This window comes from Canis lupus, chromosome 14 (genome assembly GCF_011100685.1).
Source record: "Canis lupus familiaris isolate Mischka breed German Shepherd chromosome 14, alternate assembly UU_Cfam_GSD_1.0, whole genome shotgun sequence".
Classification (NCBI taxonomy): Eukaryota; Metazoa; Chordata; class Mammalia; order Carnivora; family Canidae; genus Canis; species Canis lupus.
Genome location: NC_049235.1, coordinates 13,740,972 through 13,762,615, shown reverse-complemented (window position 1 = coordinate 13,762,615; position 21,644 = coordinate 13,740,972). Strand labels below are relative to the sequence as shown.

The 21,644-nt window shown below is 39.9% G+C and overlaps 1 protein-coding gene across 5 annotated transcripts in view; it reads right to left on the bottom strand.

Moving 5' to 3' along the window:
• Positions 1-20,245, bottom strand: part of RUNDC3B (RUN domain containing 3B) — a 168,928-nt gene extending 148,683 nt beyond the window's left edge. For all 5 annotated transcript variants that reach the window (XR_005369349.1, XM_038556690.1, XM_038556695.1 and 2 more), the window contains exon 1: positions 20,152-20,245. Coding sequence is in view for 4 of the 5 variants with exons in the window: in XM_038556690.1 (XP_038412618.1) it covers positions 20,152-20,234 (83 nt within the window). In the remaining variant the exon portion in view is untranslated. The remainder of the gene's footprint in view (positions 1-20,151) is intronic.
• Between the last annotated feature and the right edge of the window lie 1,399 nt (positions 20,246-21,644).

Here is a 21,644-nt window from a genome sequence, read left to right as displayed (position 1 = left end):
GCGCGCGCGCCCGCCGGCCCGCACGCCCCGCCACCCGCCTTCGGCCGCCCGCGCGCCCCAGCGGCGACTGCTGCGGGGAGGCCGCGGGCGACTGGCGCGCGCGGCCCCGCCCCCCCGCACCTCCGCGGCCGAGGCTGTGCACCTGCAGCCAATCGCGGCGCGCGAGGGGCGGGGCGGGCCGCGCGGCTCCTGAGGTTCACGTGCTCGAGCGCCGCCCCGGCGCGTGGGCAGCTGTCAGGACGCCGGGCTCGCGCTCGCAGCCCGCGTACCGCAGGCGGCCGGCACGCCGCGGAGCTGCGCTGCGCTCTGCGCGGGGATTGTGGGATGCGGGGCGCCGGAGGGCCCCGGGGGGGACGCGGCTCGTACCGGGAGCGCAGCTTTAACCCGTCGGGATCGTCAGCTTGGGCGGCTGATCTTTTTCACGCCGGAAGCCCTATTCTCAGGTCCTCCGCCCCGGAAAATGCAGCCGCCCGGCGCGGCGCTCGCAGCAGCCCCAGCACTTGCAGTCAACCCGGGAAAGGAGCAGGGTTCCTTTTGTCCTAACTCCCTCCGCTGGCCTGGAAAACAGCCACAAATAGCGGAGGGGGTGGGGGGAGGGAAAATGCCTGTAGAATATCCGTCTTGGGCGTCTGAAGGTGGGGTTTCTTGTCCGTCCACGCCACGTCGCTCCTACCCCAGCCCCGAGCACGTCCTGCAGGCGGGACTGACAGCCCACGTGAGAACGAGCGCCGTGCTGATGTGCACCCTTCTCCCAGCCTGGGCGGTGACCCCGGCTTTGGGTGAGGAACAGGGGGTCTAGGGATAGTTTGAGCCTTGGCTCCCCTGGGCTGCTCCCGGAAAATAGTGCCGCCCTAGTAGCGCCCACTTTGCCAAGCTTCTGCACCCTCTGGCCTGACCAGCATGAACGTCGTAGCCTTTGTCGCATTCTCCCGCACTCACCGAAGTGGCCGTCCATCTCCCCTGGGTCGATATGCTCAGATTTCAGAGTGAAATCCGTAACTACGGTCCCTGTCCCTAGCACGGTGCCCTGCTTACAACAGGTTCTTAATAATTGTTCGTCAACAGTAACTTGAGGTTACACCTGGCATTATCTTACTGAAATGTTACGATTTTGGTGGCTCCAAAATCCATATAAATTCCACCTCTGGTTTGGAAGTTTCTGCCAAAGATTGTTATAAAACATATGGTTTAGTACAGATATCCCTGTACTTCATGTATATCATACAAAGGAGGGACTATTACTCTATCTTGAACGCTTTAAAAACAGAGTTTTGTATAATAAAGCTGTGGATTACTAATATTTGAGTTTGGAAAATTTTTTAAGTCTCAAGATCATTAAGGCAAAGAGCGCTTTCTGCGACTAAGTCTAATCATAGTAGAGAAGAAGATCTGTAAAGGAAAGAAATACGTTAACTTACTGCGATAAACATTCACATATATTTAGAGAAAATAACAGACTTCAAACTTCGTGTTTCACAATAATAAGAGCAAGAGAGCTTTCTACTCCAGTGCACTTGTTCCCAAACGTTTCTTGTCTATGGTAACATGGAAGCTTTTAAAGAGATTTGCCATTCTAGAAGCTCGGATTTAGCTTGTTTGCTCTTGCTACACCAACAGTTTCAATTCAGAAGTAGCCGTCAGGAAACAGATGCACTAGCTATGCAGGCAGTGTCTGCGAAGTATTTGCATTGGCAATGACAAATTCTGCTCAAGTTGAAATTTTTTGTGTGTTTTTTTTAAAGATGTATTTATTTATGATAGACAGACAGAGAGAGAGAGAGACAGAGAGAGGCAGAGACACAGGAAGAGGGAGAAGCAGGCTCCATGCCGGGAGCCTGACGTGGGACTCGATCCCGGGACTCCAGGATCGCGCCCTGGGCCAAAGGCAGGCGCTAAACCGCTGCGCCATCCAGGGATCCCTTTTTTTGTGGTTTAAACACAGATGAAAACTGCATAAGGAAAGGAATGGAAAGCCATCCATTACCAAGAAAATTGCTATGCTGATTTGTCCCCTGTAAGGAAGAAGACACACACACATCCTTAACATTTATCAAGAAGACAAAACCTAGTGCTCGTGTCAAATGAGCAGAGCACAGAAGAGTGAAGTGTCATTATTCTCAAGATTGGCTTTCTAGCCTCAAGTACATTTTCAGGTTGTTTGTAGTATAAATTTATATTTACAGCTGAAAACTTAGTAAAACCCCATCTTACACGATTAGGTAATAAAGTTTTTTCAAATGCTACTTTTCGGGGGGATTCAGTTGACATAGGTACTTGCCGAAAAAGATTTCTTGTCAGGAAAGACCTTTCTTTTTGGTATGTACAGCGAGTCATTAAACTGCCACATGGGGGCCATATTTCATAACACTTTTTCTTAATTATCCAGAGCAATATGTCCAAAGTCTCCTTCTTTCTCTAGATGACAAGTCTGGAAATAATCAATTATATCTACTACAAAGTATAATACTATTATAAAGCCGCATGAGTTTTCACACAACTTTTTCAACTATTTTTAGGCACCAGTTGCAGCTCTTTATTTCAATTATCCGAGCATTTGAACAAAGATTACTCAGAGATGTAAAAAGACTCCCAATAAAAATAATGGAAATAGTTGATGCCTAATTTAAAATATAAGAATGCTGTAGAACCGAATGGGCAGACCATACTTATTCACCATTTTCCCAACTTCCTCTTTCTCTTCATCAAGGAAAACGATATTACAACTGTAACATATCCTCAAATCTAAATACCCTCAGATCTAAATGCCGTAAGCGACAAAGATTATAAAACCATTGTTTATTTTCATCTCAAAGAAGTGGACTTTCTAAGCATGCCCAAACACAGGAGCCACACAGAAAAGATGGGTAAATTTGAAGACACAGAATTTTTTAGAACTCCACAAAGCGAGCGAAGGGGATGTGAAGACAGAAGCAGAAGTTAGAGAGGAGAGAAGACACCAGACTGCCGGCTTTGAAAATGAAGGAAGAGGGCCAGGAGCCAAGGACCACTAGGGGCCCGTGGAAGCTGCAAAAGCAGCCCTCACAAATGCACTGAGTATTAGTGGAGACCAGTGGGCCCAATCAGGCATGGAAGCAAGAACACAGAAAAAATCTACAGGGACAGCCCGAGGACATGGACTCTATGCTGCTAGCTCACTCGTGGGGCCACCTCAGCTATGCAGGGAGGATCAGCTACTTTTCATTGTCATAAAGCCTTGATATCGATGGGGGCACAGTTCGAGGCCGGAGCATGTTGAGGGGATGAGAGGCCATCCTAGAGTAGAAGATAGGGGATCAAAAAACTTAAAGTCCTTTGGCAGAATGAGCCAAAGGCAGACCAGGTTTTTCCTTCTCAGAAAACATCAGAGGAAAGGCCCGACAGGAAGATAATAACTACCACCGTTGTCTCAGGGTTTCCACATCCTGCCTAGGACCTTCTGCAAGAAAGCGAAGACTACTTTCACACATGGCTTGTGAGACTCAGTCTCCTCCTTCTGTGGTCTTTGTACTGTTTTCATTTGCCTCACACACCAGTCCTCAAAAAAATTTATTGAATGAACAAAATAAATGAGCAAACGACAAAGTGAATAGACAAGTTAAAAAGAACCAAATGTTGTCATAAATATCACCATTTTTCTTAGCGTGGAGGTGCAGAGCTGGCAGGGAGATGGAGATTGGAAAGCATCCCTTTTTCTTTTAATCTCCCTAGGAAGGTCCTGAATAAACATATATCCCTCCCTGCAGGCAGACATACTGGCAGGTGTCTTTGGGCCCAGAATAGAAAGGTGGGGCAGAGCTCTGTTGCTGCTGCTGTAATTGGCATGCAGGCAAGTGCTCCCAGCTCCTGTCCCAGCACATTAGAGATCTGAGGGGGTGGGTGCTAATAACCGATAATCAGCATTGCATTTGCCAACAGCCAAAAGAAAAATGAACCTTTAATTGAGCGAGATTTGGCATCAATCAGTGATGTGACTTTAGTCAGGCAAAACCGACAGATTACTGAGTCAGACGTCCAACTGTGAGAATTGTTCTCTACTGGGGTGAAGAATGCAAAAATGTGGATAAATGGCATTTCTTACCAACCCAGGACCATAACTCACTGTGAAAAAAAGTAGTCTATATTTGCTTTCAAAATTTTTTGGGTTCCTTTTAAAGTCATGTTTTAGCAGAGTTTAATTTCTTTTGTAACTCCAAGCTTCTACACAGAAGTGTTTTATTATATTCTGATGATAGGATGATGTAGGAGGGGTCTGCAATCAGCTCTGAACTATGAACCTTCCAAACTGAGTGGCCAGGGCTCGCCTCCGGGACAAGACCCCCACATCAAAGGAAACCACTGGGATTAGAATCAAAACTGCACAGGACTGGTGCTTTCGACTGACAGCTGGCTCACAAAAACAGGTACTGCAGACAAGTGCCAATGACCCTGCCTCCTACCAGCTTCAGGCAACCAGGCTGGTTCTCTCTTGCTCTGGGATATTACTTTCTTGGCCTATCTGGACACAGTTCTGCAGCTCAACACTTGTCACTTTTTCACAGTTTTGTATTCACCGTCCAGGGTTCATCATAATTTCAATTAGTCCTAGGTCTGCCCTCTGGAGTTATAAAGAAGTCTCCTCCCTCTTTCATATGATGGGTTTCAAATATTTGGCAACAGCCACCACAGACTATCTAAAAGAATCTCTCAGGCCAAACATCTCTAGTTTCTTCAAAATCTCCTTCTGGAATATGGCTTCCAGTACCCTCAGTCCTGGCCCCCTGCCCCTAGGCTTATTGCATTTCTATTCGTGGAAGAAAGAAATGAAGAAAGAAAAGAAAAAGAAAAAGAAAAGAAAAAAAAAGCCAATCCTGGATTCAAAAAGCTTATATTCAAATTCTGGAAGCTCCATCTCCTGGCTAGTCTACCATCCTCCTCTGGGCCTCAGTTTTCTCATCTGTAGTATGGGGATAATGTTACATTATAGATTTATATTGAAGATAAGTGAGATAATAAATGTAGCCACTTTGAGAACTCTAGAGCATGGACAAAGTATACATCAATGTTTGGGCACAATTTCTCAAAGTTGTAGTATCACTGGTACCCCAACTTGCATTTCTAGAAAGAGATCATTCGAGATGTGATCTGTTGTAAAGAGGATGTGGTGGGGCCATCTTCTCACTTATTCTAGTCTCTAGGTTATTCTTAATACAGTTCAAGTTTCATGAACTGGGTGGACATATCACATTGTTGGTACTCATTGAGCTGGCAGTAAGCTAAGTAAGAGCCACTCCACTGACTCTAGGTTTCTTAATTGTCTCAGACAAGGTCATAACAATGTTACACAGAACTTTGATGAAGAGAGCTTCTCCCCAAATAGAGGATCTCTTGTGCTAAATTAGACCAGTCTGGCATTCTTTCCCCAACTTAACCCTAGGAAACTTTTTTCTCGGGAGGGGATGTACAGAAATTTCTGCACCTTTCTCATTTGAAAAGATTTTTAAAAGATTCACGAGGCAGGTTTCTCCATAAACAAAACAAAAGAAAAATGAAAGACTGAGAAAACATACTTGAAAACGAACATTTCCTTTATATACACAGTACTCCCACAGATCAGTAAGCACTGTTTCAGTGGCACGAGGAAGGTGGAAACCAAACAAAGCAAAGCAGGAGAGAACGGGGTGGGGGTGGGGGGGATGGCATAGGGGGATATTAAATAGAGGGATGTTGGTATTTTAACCCTATTGTTGTGTTGTTGCTTTTCACTAAAGTGACTTGAGTACATTTTAAAGCTGACAGAATGAATCCACTAGGAAAGAAAGGTTAGTAAAACAAGAGAGCGAAAAAGTGATCAGAAAAGAGAATGCAAAAAAGCAATGGGATCCAAGGCACAGATGGATAGACTGAGCTTTGGTTAAAGGCACCAATTCCAGTTGTCACCACAGGAAAGAATGAGAATGTTGGTGCTGATGTAAATAGTTTTGAACTTTTCTTGTTAGAAAGTCCAGGAAGTTCCCACCTGACAACTTCTACATTATCTGCAAAATGAAAGACATCACCAGTTGAAAAATTGCAAAAGTCCTTCTAATTGTGAGTAGTAGAATAAGTTGGCTAATGATATTTAAGACTCCTGGTCAGTGTTTGAGGACCCATTTGAGTGTGATGATGGTGAACTCACATTGAGTCATGTGATTTTCTTTGGTATTGTTGTTGTCTTAGACATCTTAGGCTGCCATAATGAAATACCATAGTCTTGGTGGCTTTAAATGGTAGAGATTTATTTTCTCAGAGTTCCAGGCTGGGAAGTCCAAAATCACAGGGCCAGCCAATTTAGTTCCTGGTGAGAACTCTCTTTCTGGCTTGTAGATGGCTTCCTTTGTATTCACATGATCTCTTCTTTGTGTGCAAAGGATGGGGTTCGGGGTGGAAGAGAGAGAGCAAACTCTCTTGTGTCTTTTCTGGGAAGGGCACTAATCCCATCATCTGTGCATGCCCTAATGAGCTCATCTAACCCTAATTACTCCCCATAGGCTCCACCTCCAAATATTATCTCATTGAGGGTGAGGGCTTCAATGTATGGATTGGGGTTGGGGAGGAACACAAACATTCAGTCCAGAACAGTTAGAATGCTGACATGCAGTTAATAAGGAAGATGTAGATTTCCAGAAAGACTGAGATTTTATGGGAGGGTAAAAGGAAAAGACAGATACATGGAAGTTTGTATTAACAAGACTATGACTCTAATGCTCTTTAAGTTGGATAAAGAGGGAAAGAAAAAAAGGAGGGAAGTGATAAGTTGAGGTAGAGAAGGACCAAAGGACTGGATGGTTTGTTGAGTTCAAAGAGCAAACTGGGTATGATTAAGGGAGCAAACTGGGAGAAGAGATTGGATATTGTGGTCAGAGAGTAGTAGGTTTAAACTGATAATTTTGGAATTATAGCACTTATGGGCGATGACAAAAATCTAAGGTTTGTAATCATGGTATTGTGTGGCAGTGAAGGAATGTATGGGTAGGTCTAATGATGAGAGTATGTAAAAAGATTCAGAAGTCAGAGGGTTGAATGGCTTTTTATGTTGTTATGAAGTCACCCAGGATTTAGAATACACCATTAGCAGTTGTGGTATCTTACCTCCAATAATTTAAGGGGAGTAAGTGGAAGATTAGTAGATGACAGTATTGTCAAATAGCCCAAACCTCAAGGACTGAGAGCAAATTTTGTTGGTTTGCTTGCTTTTTACAAGAGTGGAGTAATAATAGTCTAGGAGTGGCAGTAGAAACCAGGGAGGACCCTATTCTTCTGGCTCTAAGGTATGAAAGAAATGGAAATATTTCAAAACAAAACTAAACAAACTAAACAAAAATCTGTTTGAGAGTACAAGGGAAGCTGAGTCCTCAGGGGAAATCCAGGCTTCCTTTGAGGAAAGAGGGTGGAGAGACCAAAGAGCAAAAATTGAGAAGTCATCATGGAAGGTGTGGCAGACAAAGTCAACATCAAAGAAGTGCAAAATATTTTGGTACAAGAAGGTGTGGGGGCAGCCCGGGTGGCTCAGCGGTTTGGTGCAGCCTTCAGCCCAGGGCCTGATCCTGGAGACCCGGGATCGAGTCCCACGTCAGGCTCCCTGCATGGACCCTGCTTCTCCTTCTGCCTGTGTCTCTGCCTCTCTGTTTGTGTGTGTCTCAAATACATAAATAAATAAATAAAATCTTAAAAAAAAAAAAAAAAAGAAGAAGGTGTGGATAGTGAGGCTGGAATCATAGGCTGTTTTGAAGAGTACTTTGACAGGCGTCACAAAAATTTTTTTTTAAAGACCTACTTTTTGGGGACACCTGGGTGGCTCAATGGTTGAGCAGCTGCCTTGGGCTCAGCTCGTGATCTCGGGGTCTCGAGATTGAGTCCCACATAGGGCTCTCTGGAGGGAGCCTGCATCTCCCTCTGCCTATGTCTCTGCCTCTCTCTGTATATCTCTCATGAATAAATAAAATAAAAATCTTATTTTAAAAAAAACTTACTTTTTGGGTTAATGGATGATCAAAACAAGTTAAGTTTGTTTTTATAGTTTCCTTAAGGAGGGAAACATGGACCCTTAATTGAGATGGCTTTTTCTTCCTTTCCTTACCTTTCCTTTCCTTTCCTCTCCTTTTCTCTCCTCTCCTCCCCTTTCTTTTCCTTCCTCCCTCCCTTCCCTCTTCCTCTTTCTTTCTCTCTCTCTCTCTTTCTTTCTTTCTTTCTTTCTTTCTTTCTTTCTTTCTTTCTTTCTTTCTTTCTTCTTTCGATTTTATTTATTTATTCATGAGAGAAAGAGAGAGAGAGAGGCAGAGACACAGGCAGAGGGAGAAGCAGGCTCTATGGAGGGAGCCCAACACAGGACTCGATCCCAGGTCTCCAGGATCATGCCCTGGGCTGAAGGCGATGCTAAACCACTGAGCTACCTGGGCTGCCCTCTTTCTTTCTTTCTTTCTTTCTTTCTTTCTTTCTTTCTTTCTTTCTTTCTTTCTTTCTTTCTTTCTTTCTTTCTTTTTCTTCCTTCCTTCCTTCCTTCCTTCCTTCCTTCCTTCCTTCCTTCCTTCCTTCCTTCCTTCCTTCCTTTCCTTCTTTCTTTTAAATCTTGGAGAGGGTTGTTAACAAATGGAAAGTTACAGACTCCAGACATTGCTTGGATTATATCAATCTTTAGAACCATTCTCTGAAGTAAGCATTGTTATAGTCTCCCATTTACAAACAAGGAAACAAAGACTTAGAGAGGTTAAGAAACTTGCAGAAAGTCACACAGTAAGTCACAGAGCCAAGATTAATATCTTGATCTATTAAATGCAAAATGGATCTGTTAGATCCATGTTTTTTCATTTCACCATCCTTTTTTTTTTTAATTGTAGTATAGTTCACACAGAAAGTTACATTAGTTTCAGGATGCAACACAGTGATTTGACAAGTTTATATATTATGCTATGCTCACCACAAGTGTAGCTGCTGCCTATCACCAGGCAACCCTGTTGCAATATCTTTGACTTACTCCCTATGCTGTGCCTTTCATCCCTGTGACTTACCCATTCCATAACTGGACACCTGTATCTCCCACTCCCATTCACCCATTTTTCCCATCTCCCCTTTTCTCCTCTGGCAACCATCAGTTTGTTTTTTATATTTATGCAGGTATTTCTGCTTTTGTTCACATATAAGTAAAATTTATGGTATTTGTCTTTCTCTGTCTGACTTGTTTCACTTAGCATAATACTTTCTAGGTCTTCCACAAATGCCAAGATCTCATTCTTTCTCATGGGTAATATTCCATAATATCCATGAGATATATATAGATATATATCTATATATATATCTCACATCTTTTTTATCCATTCATCTATCAATGGACACATGAGTTCCTTCCATATCTTAGCTACTAAAAATAATACTGCAGTAAACATGAGGGTGCATGTATCTTTTTGAATTACTGTTTTCATTTTCTTTCGGTAAACACCTGGTAGTGGATCACTAAAGCATGTGGTATTTCAGTTTCTAATTTCTTGAGGAACCTCCATGCTGTTTTTATCAGATCCGTTCTTTTTCCTAGCATATTCCGCTACCTTTTTAAGTAGCTCCAGGTGAGGCTTAAACACAAAACCTCTGCTTTGCACACATCATGCTTAAGATCAGGAGTTCTATACGGTGACCAATTGTACCACTCATGGAATGTGGAGTCTCCAAAGTTGAAAGCACCAGAGCTCAAGCTTCCATAATGCTTTATAAGAAAAGTGGGATTAATTTCTTCATTGGAGCTAGCAAGAAAGTCACCTGATCAATTTAGGGAGGGTAGCAGTGTTTTCATCTCTCTCCTCCATCTCACTCTTCTCTTTGCACTAGAGCCTCAGCCTCATGTAGAACCACATTGAATCATTTTTCCCCAGAGGGAACTGTTGTCAGCATTCTCCAACACATTATTTTCAGTTTTTACCCACTCCTCTCCTCTTTGTGTTTCCAGTAAGTATCATCAGCATTTTTCTACGTCACCTTAATGACAATAAAACTCTCTACAGTACCATAATAACAAGATAATATTCCATGGTGTACTTGTATCATAATTTATTCAATCAATCCCACATTGTTGAACTTCCAACATTTTTCCAATTATGTGATTATACATAGCATTACTACCGTAATATCCGCATATCCATGATTACTGCTTTAAGGGAAATTGTCGCATACACTTTTTGACTCAGAAAGTATTGTTGAGTCAAACAATATGAAAAATTTTAATGAATACAAATTAAACTTTTCTCTAGAGATGTCTTACCAATTTACATTCCTACTAACAGCAGCACATAAGAGCATTTTTTTACAGCCTTTTCACTCTGGGAGCTATCATTCTTCTTGCTGTCTTTTTTTGTTTAATAAAATAAGAAAAGAGCATTATCGTATTTATATTTTAATTTTGTATTAGTAATGAAATTGCACATTTATGTCATATGCTTATTGGCCAGCTATATTTTGTCTTTGGGTTTTGCCTATTTGAGCACTTTGCCTGTATTTTCTAAAAGAGTATTAGTCTTTTTTATAACAGCCTATTATTATATTGATCTGCTATACATATAACAACTACTTTTTCTTGTTTGTGGTTGCCTCTTTTATAGTGCCCATTCAGTTATTATATAGAGAGACGTTGAAATGTTTTATATAAATGAACTTCATCAATCTTTTCCTTCATTGGCTTTTCCTTTGGTCATTTTAGAAAGGCCTTTGCCACTCCCAAGACTATACAGAGATTTCATGGTTGCTTGTTTATATCAGAAATAGTTCATGTAGGGGTGCCTGGGTGGCTCAGTTGGTTAAGCATCTGCCTTTGGCTCAGGTCATGGCTCAGGGTCCAGGGATCCAGCCCCGAGGTAGGCTCCCTGCTCACATGGAAACTGCTTCTCCCTCTCCTCCCTGTTCCTGCTTTCTCTCCCTATTTCTATCTCTCAAATAAATAAATAAAATCTTTTAAAAAAGAAAAAAATAAATCTCATTAATCTCATTTTTAAAAGCATATTTCTGTAAAATTTATATGCACTATAGCTCCAGGAGGACAGATATCATGTTCCTTATGTTTAGCACCTGGTATATCTTTCTTACTATTCAATGAATATTTTTTCAATTAAGAAAAAAGATTATCTATATATATGGGCTACATGAAGATATGATTAGCCATTTGTCCAATTCTACTTATTAAATGATCCATCTTTTATGGATCTTTTACTACTACTTAAAATATCCATCTTTTCCCTACTGATTTGAGATATTAAATTTATCATGTAATAAGCTTTAAATTTGGACTTGCGATAAAGTTTTATGTTCTTGATAATAAATCCACAGAGACAATTAACATAAATATTTCACAGTAATTTTTTTCAAGATATCTCTCCAGGCATACAATAGTGATATATGTACTTAATTTTACCCAGATGGGCTCATGCAACATACAGTTGATGTATATTTTCACCGTCTATCACTATTTGTGCTTGTTTATTAATGTTTTCTTTCTTTCAAATATTGCGTATTTTTTGCAGCCAAATATACATATTTTCATTTTTATGGTTTTTGAGTTTTCATGCTTAGAGAAGCTTGTTATGCTTAGATTATAAAAATGTTTACATATCTTTCTGTGGTTTATTTATTTTTCTTTTTTTTTTGCATTTGTATATTTGATACTTACAGAATTTATCTTGGTGTAGGAATCAATTGGTGTAAAAGTCTAACTTTTCCAAATGGCCAATAGTTATCCAATAGTGGTATTAAATAATGCATTATTTTCCATTGATATGAAATGCTACCTTCATTAGGTACTAAATATTTGTATATATTTGAGTCCATTTCTGGGTGGGTTTTCTATTCTGATCCATTGATTTATCATTTGTGAGTTAGTGGTACCAAACTGAATAAGTACTGAAGCTTTATAATTCTTCTAAATATATAGTAGGGCTAGTATCTCATAATTATTTCATTCAGAATATTCTTCAGTAATTCTGGAATGCCTCTTCTTTCATATAAACATTAGACTCAATTGTGACACATTTTCTCCTGCAAAAAGCCTATAGAAATTCTGATTAGAACTGCATTACATTTCTAGATTAAGGTAAACAAAAAAATGAACAACTTTATGATATTTACATTGTTCTAAGACCTATGGTATGTCTTTATTTCCTTGAATATTCTTTTGTTTCAGTTGGTGTAGTTTTGTAGTTTTTGCCATAGAGCTCTAGATTGATATTATGATATTTTTCTTCCATTATATATCTGAATAGGTATAATTTTTACATAGGGAAACTATTCATTTTTGCACAATACCTTTCTAAGTGTGTTTGTTGCTTTTAATAAGCTTTTAGTTGATTCTTTTAGTTTTCCAGGTAAACAACTATATATTTGAGTTTATTCATGTAGCACTCATAATATTGACAGGCACTTATTAGGTGTACAATAAGCATTACATGGAATTATTATGATTCTTATTATTTATCTTAGTAAGTTATCAGAAAGACTAAATTGTCCATGATGAAGTAAGCAGGTTTACATTTTTGGATCTTGGAAAAGTAATTCTAAATTTTTTCTGTAAGTATAAACATGCAAATATAGCCAAGAATATCTGGTAAAAGAAAAGTAACAGAAGACTTGCTTTATGAGATATTAAAATATGTTGTAATGTATATAAAAACATATTATAAAATAGCAAGACATTAGCTCAAAACAATAAAGATTAATAGTGAGGTTAGTGCAGTAACACAGAAATCCCTTTAACATCAAGAATTTATTTTCGTAGGTAAGAATATGTGAATACCAATTTTATAAATTCTACAAAATAATATTCTATAAGTTATCTGAGGAAACATATTCAAATGTAAGCTCTTAAAAAATTAACTTGGGGATATTTTGGCAAAGCTAAACATCAGTGAGAAATGGGTTACTCACAAAGTTCTAAATAGTATTTTGGCCATGATGTCAAGGGTATCAAAAAGAATATTGCTTTGGGGCATCTGGGTGGCTCCGTGGTTGAGCATCTGCCTTTGGCTCAGGTCATGATCCCAGTGTCCTGGGATGGAGTTCCACATCCAGGTCCCCATGGGGAGCCTTCTTCCTCCTCTGCCTGTGTCTCTCTGCCTCTCTCTCTGTGTCTCTCATGAATGGATAAATAAAATCTCTAAAAAAAAAAAAGAATATCGCTTTAATCCTTCCTGCAGAGATACTAAATGAGACTTTTTCCCCTTAAACAATTTTCAAGAAAATTCTCCCTGAGAGATCTATAAAGTCAAGAGAATTAAAACACACTTTAGTGCCAGTTTGCTATACCCACAACTCAATTTTGCTTATGCATACTTTAAAAATGTTAAAATAACAATGATAATAATGATTGCCCCCCTAAATTTTCAGGGTCAATTTAATCATATATATTTATATATTTATTCATATGTATACTAATTTATGATGACTAAAGTCTTCATGTGGTGTTTAAAAAATGCATCTTTCAACTAGTAAAGCTAGTGAAGTAGATTTATCTATGCCATCCAATGAATATAAGTAAAGAAAAGAAGAATGTTATGGTCATTATTGGAGTTTTTACCAAACTTATGTTTAATTTATTGTGGTTCATATAATTGATAATGAGGTTAATATCCTCTCAGATATTGGTTGGCAGAGTTTGGAAGCCAACACTTGGTGGTTATATTAATTTTCTATTGTTATATAATTACCACAAATACAGGGACTTAAAAATACCCATTTACTAATTCACTGTTCTATAGGTGGCTGAGTTCTCTGCTCAGAGTCTCAAAAGGCTGAAATTAAGGTGTGAGCTAAGCTATGTTCTTATCTGGAGGCCATGGGTGGAATTTACCTATGAATTCATTCAGGTTGTTGGTAGAATCCAGTTCCTTGCTGTTGTAGGAGTAAGGTCCCTATTTTCTTGCTGGCTGTTGGTTGGGGGTATTCTCAACTATCAAAAATAACTTTCTAATCCTTTTCATACCCCTTCCTCCATCTTCAAATCAGCAACAATGTGCCAAAACCCTCCCATGCTTTGAAACTCCCATTTTCTCTTCTGTTACCAGCCCGAGAAAACTCTGCTTCTAAAGGGCTCATGTTGGGGCACATGGGTGGCTCAGTGGGATGAGTGGGTCTGGCTCTTGGTTTCAGCTCAGGTCATGATCTAAACAGTCATGATCTCATGGGTTATGGGATGGAGCCCCACTATGGAGCCCCGCATGGAGCCCTGCATGGAACCCCGCATCAGGCTCCATGCTCAGCAGAAGGTCTGCTTAAAGATTCTCTCCCTCTGCACCTCCCTCAACTCATATTCTCTCTCTCTCTCTCTCTCTCAAATAAATGTTTAAAAAAATAAAAAATAGGAGGATCTGGGTGGCCCAGTCAGTTAAGCATCTGACTCTTGATTTTGCCTCAGGTCATGATTTCAGGGTCCTGAGATTGAGCCCTGTGTCCATGCTCAGCAGGGAATCTGCTGGAGATTCTCATCCCTCTCTCTCTGCCTTTCTTTCCCCCTACTCTTTCTGTGTCTCTCAAATAAATACATCTTTTTAAAAAATAAAATAAATAAATGAATAAGGAGCTTGTGTGATTTGGTTTAGCCCACCTAGCTTATTTCCCTATCCATGGTCAAATGATTAGTAACTTTAATTATATCTGTGAAATCCCTTTTGCCATGGAAAATAATGTAATCATATGTGTAAAGGCAGGGAGCTGAGATCATAAGGACCATTTTAGGTCTTTGCCTACTGCAGTGGTGAAAGAAACAATGCATTCCTTAAGGTCATTTATTTTGCTAAATGTTTGTTAACTTGGTGGTGTTGTCCTCCCCACTCCAAATCATTTCTATTGATATTCTTATAGGAATTTCGATACAGCTAACTTCAAAGAGACCATCAACCCACTGGGGGTCTCCGAGGCTTTCCCAAGGCTTGAGAAAACAACATTTGTCATTTTTATTCATTCAATACATATATTTTCAGTTGCTGCATTATTCAAGATCTCCCGGAGAAACAGAACCAATACTATGTGTATGTATGTAAAAAGATAGATATGGAGTGCCTGGGTGGCTCAGTCAGTTTAGTATTGGACTCTTGGTTTCAGCTCAGTTCATGATCTCAGGGTCATGAGATGAGCCCTACAGTAGGCTCTGCACTCAGAGTTGAGTTTGCTTGAGATTCTTTCCCATTCTTTTCCCTCCTCTTCTGCTCCTCCCCACTCGCCCCACCCCCACTCTCTCTCTCTAAAATAAATTTAAAACCTTAAAAAAAGATAGATGTAAGATGAGATTCATTATAGCAAGGAGGTCATGCAATTTTGGAAGCCAAGAAATCCCAGGATCTGTCATAGGCATGCTAGAGAACCAGAAAAATTAGTGGTATGATTCAGTCCAAGTCGGAAGCCCTTGTAAGTCTGACTCCAAAGGCCCAAGAATCTAAGGGTTGATGGTGTAAGTCCTGTTCTGAGTCCAAAAGCCTGAGAATAGGAGACTGTGGATGCTTTTCTAATAGGTAATTCCCTCTTTCTTCCTTTTTATTCTGGTCAAGCCCTTAGCAGATTGGATGATGCTCACCCAATCAGTGAGTGTAATCTTCTTTATGCAGCCTACTGATCCAATGCTAATCTCTTCCACAGATATCCTTACAGACGACACATCCAGAAATAGCGTTTTAGAACCTATTAAGGCATCCCTGAGCCTATTAAAGCTGATGTGTGAAATTAATCATTAAAGTTGCCCTTTTTATGGCAGACACTGTGCTAGGCTGTGGAGGTACAGCGAAATTCTTGGTTTCTTTGAGTTTAAAGTTTAGATGAAAGAGAAAAAGAGAGGTGTTAATACAAACCAATGAAATAAACACATATAAACTTATGCAAATTAATGGTAAATGTTCCAAAGGAGAGAAAAACCACATAAAAGCAAAAACAGGACTCCAAGAGGTACTATTCTCACAGAATGTAACATCAATAGTGCTCCCGGAATTGAATGCCTGCAGGCATATCAAGAAAAAAATTAATAATAGAGCTCAGGTGTGAAGGAAGAATTAGGAATTACCTAGGAAAAGGGGGTTATGGTGGGAGAAAGAATGCAGGCAAGACTAAGAGCATGTACTAATGACCTGTGGCTGGGGGAAATTCTCTGTGCCTGAGGTTAATGTACCTGGAACTCCTAGTGAAAGGAGGTTTTGTTTTTTTTTAGGAGTGGATAAAGTGCATTTATTTTCTTTTATATGTGTTTTTCTTTAAAAAAAAAAAAAAAAGGGAAAAAAAGCCTCCTCCTTTCCAGCACCCAATGTCCACTGGGTTTGGAGGTGTGGAGCCAGGCCCTAGGAAAAGGTGTGGAAGTAGAAGGCAACAGCATTGGCAGTGTAGGTCATGGGGAGGGGGTGCCCAATGTGCCTGGCCCCAAGGCTGACCCCACCCAGGGCAGACAAGTGTCTACAGCTTCATCAGAGTGAAGCTGGAGAAGGAGTTCTGGGCCTGGATCTCTCAGCCCTGGGTCAATGCCAGAAGGAAACTTTCCCTCAGCGACTCCCAGCTCTTCCACACAGAGCCCACACACAGGATGGGGAGGCCCAGCTCCCCCTGGAGAGGGTATTGTTGGACATAAGACCAGAAAGGAAGATAAGATTTGCTTTACACAGAGCCTCATGTTATGCATTTTTATCTTTATCTTAAGAGCACCAAGAAGTCCTGGAACTGTAGCAAAAGTCTGACAAGACCATATTTGAGTTCTGAAATGCTCACTTGGGCTGCCATGTAGAGAATGGTTGAAAGCAGCAAGTAAAAAGTGCTACTGCATTATGATTTGACAGCACTCAGAATGCAAGTCTTCATTAGAGTTTCCCTAATAACTTAAGGTTATAGGCTTTGTGATAGAAAATTCTATTTCTCCCTTTAAAGCCTTAGTAGGAAAAAAAAATAAAGCCTTAGTAGGTCCTAATAACAGGTACTCATGTCATGCAATCTCATATACTGGGCCAAGCTGTACTTTGTAGGAGAAGAAGATAATAATACCCAAACACAAAGATCTCCACTGCTTTTGCAGTAATATACCTGCAGTGTTGCCTCAGATGGAAGGCTACATGTTGTTATTCTTCAGAGTTTTCTAAGCATCAACACAATGTATGAGATTGTTGTTGGAAAACCCCTTCTTTATAACATATGGGAATTTCCACTTGACATATGCCTCATCAAGGTTTGGTTGTTTGGGTCATTATCATCTTCTATTCAAAGAAAAATTAGAGAACAGACAAAAGCATGTTAATTTCTTGAGCAAAATGAATAACTTTTTTCTTCTTTTTAAAAATTTTTATCTTTTATTTTTAAAGATTATTTACTTATTTATTTGACACACAGAGAGAGAATACAAGCAAGAAAAGTGGGAGAGGGAGAAGTAGACTTCCCACTTGAGCAGGGAGCCCCAGGTGAGGCTCCATGCAAGGCTTGATCCCAGGACACTGGGATCATAATCTGAGCCAAAGGCAGACACTTAACCAACTCACCCACCCAGGCACCCCCCTTTAAAAAAAAAAAAAACAATTTCCTTTAGACTCCATTGTTAGGTGGGCAACCCTTCCCTTGAAGGCTATATATATTAGACCATTTGTCACTTTACATTCTGTCAGGAAGTTCAGAACCAATCATCAGTCTGAGGTATAGTAACCATGTAGATCACAGATTAAATGTTTGTGTCTTTTTATTGACTCACAGGCTGTACTCCACTGCTTTCTGATTTTCTACTTGTAGTTTTATGACAGACATGCTATGCCCATCCTGCTCTGATTCATAGGGAAAATCCAAACTGGTTCTAACCTGTGCTTAGGTATGGAGTGAGACTTTCTCCTGCCCACAGCCCCACACAGATGTCTATGCCCTCACCCTCAACAATCATATGATAGAAGTTTGTTCAGGGGAAATGGGTCTGCTAGGGTGGGATGGAGGGAGGAGGAAGCCGAGCAGGTCCTTTGGTGGATGATGTCTGGTAGGTGGAAGTCCTCCTGAGAGACCATCCATTTCAATTCAGTCCCTTGATCCTCAGGATGTCTAGTCTTTTCCCTAACCCATCCCTACCCACCCTCAAGGATGCTGGCTCACTCATTCTTTCCTCTTTATTTTTTATTTTATTTTAACTAATGAATATTTTTTAAAGGCAATGCCTGAGTGTAGAATTGTCCTGGTTATGCTTCACAACCCCCTACTTAATGGAAATTTAGCAATCAGACCAGTGTCTTAAACCATTTCACAAAACCCCAGGCCAGCAGATCTCGATAATCTTATTTTACTAATTTTGTGATTTTCAGTTTGCAGGGTTGGACAGAACACTAATTGATAGTTAGGATGGACTAAATAGACCATATAACATAAATCAACCCATACCTCATTCCCATGAGTTTGCACCCTGCTCTCCCTTGTCACATATACACATTCTCTACCTGTATTAGTGAGGATTACCCAGAGAAACACACACCAATAGTGTGTGTGTGTGTGTGTGTGTGTGTATGCTCTTATATATACATATGTATTGTATTTTATGTATATATGTACTATTGTGTTATATGTATATATAACACTACATGTAAATATTTATAATACTATATAATCTCTATGTTATATATAAAATATTAAGTATATATAGTATATATACTATGGGAGCCACTTTCCAACCCAAAAACAGGGGAATATGAGATGAGAAGTCCCAGTTCAGAAGTGAGGCAGGAAAAAGAAAAGAGATGAATTCTTTTCTCCACCTTTTGTTCTCCTCAAGCCCTCTGTGGCTTAGATGATGCCCACTGATGTTGGGGAGTGAAATCTACTTTACTGAATCCATCAATTCAAGGACTAATCTCATCCAAACATTTTCACTAGCAAACTCAGAAGTAATGTTAATCTGGGCACCCTATAGCCAGTCAAATTGATACAAAATTAACCATCACTCTACCAATCCTCCTTAACAATGTATGCAAATTTTCTTGTTAACTCTCAAAGGATACAGTGATTATGGATTACTGAGCTGTTTTCAGACAAATTCTATCTTCGCTAACCATGAAGCTGTGCAATAGCTCTTGGCTCTGTCCTTCATGAACTCTATATCACCTTGGGGAAATTACATTTCTATGTCCTTCAGTTTTCTGATCTCTGAAGTTTGTATAACAATGACAGTACCTATTACACAGGGTTTGAAGGAGATTAAATGAAATACAAATGAAGCTCTTAAAACTGGGTGTATAGAAAATGTTTAACAAGTGTTAGCTATTAGCTATTATTTTTAATTGTTCTTCCTGAAAGAAGCAGCAGAACCTTAAGTCTGAATTTAGCTAGTATCTTCCAAAATTGTACTATGTGGCTTGACAAGGGCGTTGTGAATTTGACCTTAGTGCTGTTTTCTTTCTTATTTTTCCTTCAAACAAAAGAAATTGTGCCAGTTCCAGATTGGACTGAAAATCTATCCTTCCTTGTCAGACATTTCCTCCTCTTCGTAGTTTTATAAAGTATATTCTCTAATTTTCCAGGTTTGCTAATCGGGTATTCTAAATCATCTTTGTCCTTCTCTTCTATACACTCATGCTGTACAAGACTTCCAAGAACTAACAACCCAGAAGTCACAATAGTTCAGTAACAGCTCAGGATATGCTGACAGTTAAGATACTCATTATTCCAAGTAATAGAAGATATCACTGTATGATGTAAATAGCAGTCAGGTACATAAGTTTATAGGGCAGATGCTTCTTATTACTTTATCCCATCACTACAACATCAAAGTTTATGTTAAAATCTACTCTCCTTACAACATGTTATACTTACTTGAAGCAATAGCTGTAGAGATATAAATCATGCCTTCCATTTATTTACTATGAACATACTTAATAATGAGGCCAAGCACAAGGTGAATTGTTAGACTCTCTCTCCGTGATCTCTTTGGTATTCTGAGGATCCATCATCCCCACCAGTCAAGGAGATTTTGTAGATCTCCTTGTGATTTCTTTCTGTGATTTGTATTGAAAAATCATTTTCCCCAACATAAAATTAGATTAAATGTACTTTCCCCAATTTATAAACCTTGGAAATTCTGATACAACCACTTGCCTTTCTTCTCCTTCCTCCTTTGATCACTTCTACAATCTCTTTGGCAGTACTTTCAACATATATCAAAATCTGAACATTTCTCATTACCTCCGTTGCTGCTCCTCTGGGATCACTTGGGTTACACATAGCTTCCCAGTCAGCTTCCTGTTTCTGCCCTGGGCCTCCAACATTCTTGTTTCAATTTAGCAACCAGTGATGATTACGTTAGTCCTCTGCTCCAAACTCTGATGATTCTCTCTCTCACTTCAAGGATCTAATTATAGGTCGCTGTTAATTCTATGACATGGTATCCTCCTGCTAATGCCCCTTGGTCACTCTGTTCTGGCCACACTGGCTTCCTGCTGTTCCTGGAGCATTCTGGGCATGCCCTGGGGCTTTGGGCCTTTATAATGCTGTACCCCGGATAAGAACAGGGCCCATTGTCTTTCTTCCTTCAGTGACTTACTCAGCAAGGAGTTCCCTATACCCTATTTGAATTACAAATCCCTTTCTGCTGAATTCCCTATATTTTTCCCACTGCTTTGTTTGTCTCTGTAGGGCCTATCACCATCTTAATACTATATATTCTCCACTCATATATTTGTTCCTTTTCTATCTCTTCTCACTATGCCATGAAATTTCATCACTGCAAAAATTTTCATGTTCTGTTCACTGATGTAGAACAGAATTTGACATTTGATAGTTGTTCAAATGTGACTTTTTGAATCAATGAGACCAGCCTCAGCTTTCTTTTCCTACTTTATCTCCTTTTTTTCATTCACTCATCATTTATTAAGCACTTGTATTCTAGGTCTTATGCTAGCCTTACAAAAATTAATAAGACAGTTTCTTCCCTCAAAAGTGCTCACAGACTGGTAGATGACAGAAACACGTGAACCAGTCATTACAACCTACCAATGAATACTCTCATAATAAAATCTCATACAATACATATTGGAACATCAAAGGGGGCATGATTCATTTTACTTGGGTGCCAGAGGTAGGAAAGAAAGAATTGCTGAGTAGGTGACAGAAGTACTTAACTGATTGGACTTTAGGAGGAAGAACGTTCCAAGCAGAGGGCAGCATAGGCAAAGTCTGGGGCAGCGAAGAACATGCAAATATTGGGGCTACAGTTGGTAAGGTAAGACCGGAGTAGAGGGTCAAGAGAGAAGCCAGAATTCGGAAGCTCTTGTTGGCAAAGGAGCTTGGACTGTGATAGGTAGGCAGTTGAGAGTCATTGAAATGTTTTAGTCAGAAAAGTGCTGGGTCAGATTTGTTTTTCTATTAATGTTAAAAAGGTCACTCTGGTGCATATGGAATTTGAATGGGAGAGAGTGAGACCAGGGGCAGGGAGCAGGTGGATTATTTTAGGGTAACTCCTCATTTTTGCCTTCTTCATTTCTAGGCTTCTCGTTAACTCCATGGAGTGAACACACAGCCCAACCTTATTCATTCATTAAATCAGATGAAGCCCCTATTCTTGGCACAGGCTTTGAGGGATAATAGCAGTGGACAAGATACATTAATGAATCCTTAATGAATTTACAGAGTAGCAGGAGAGACAGGAAACAAGTCAATAACAAAAATAAAAGGTGAGA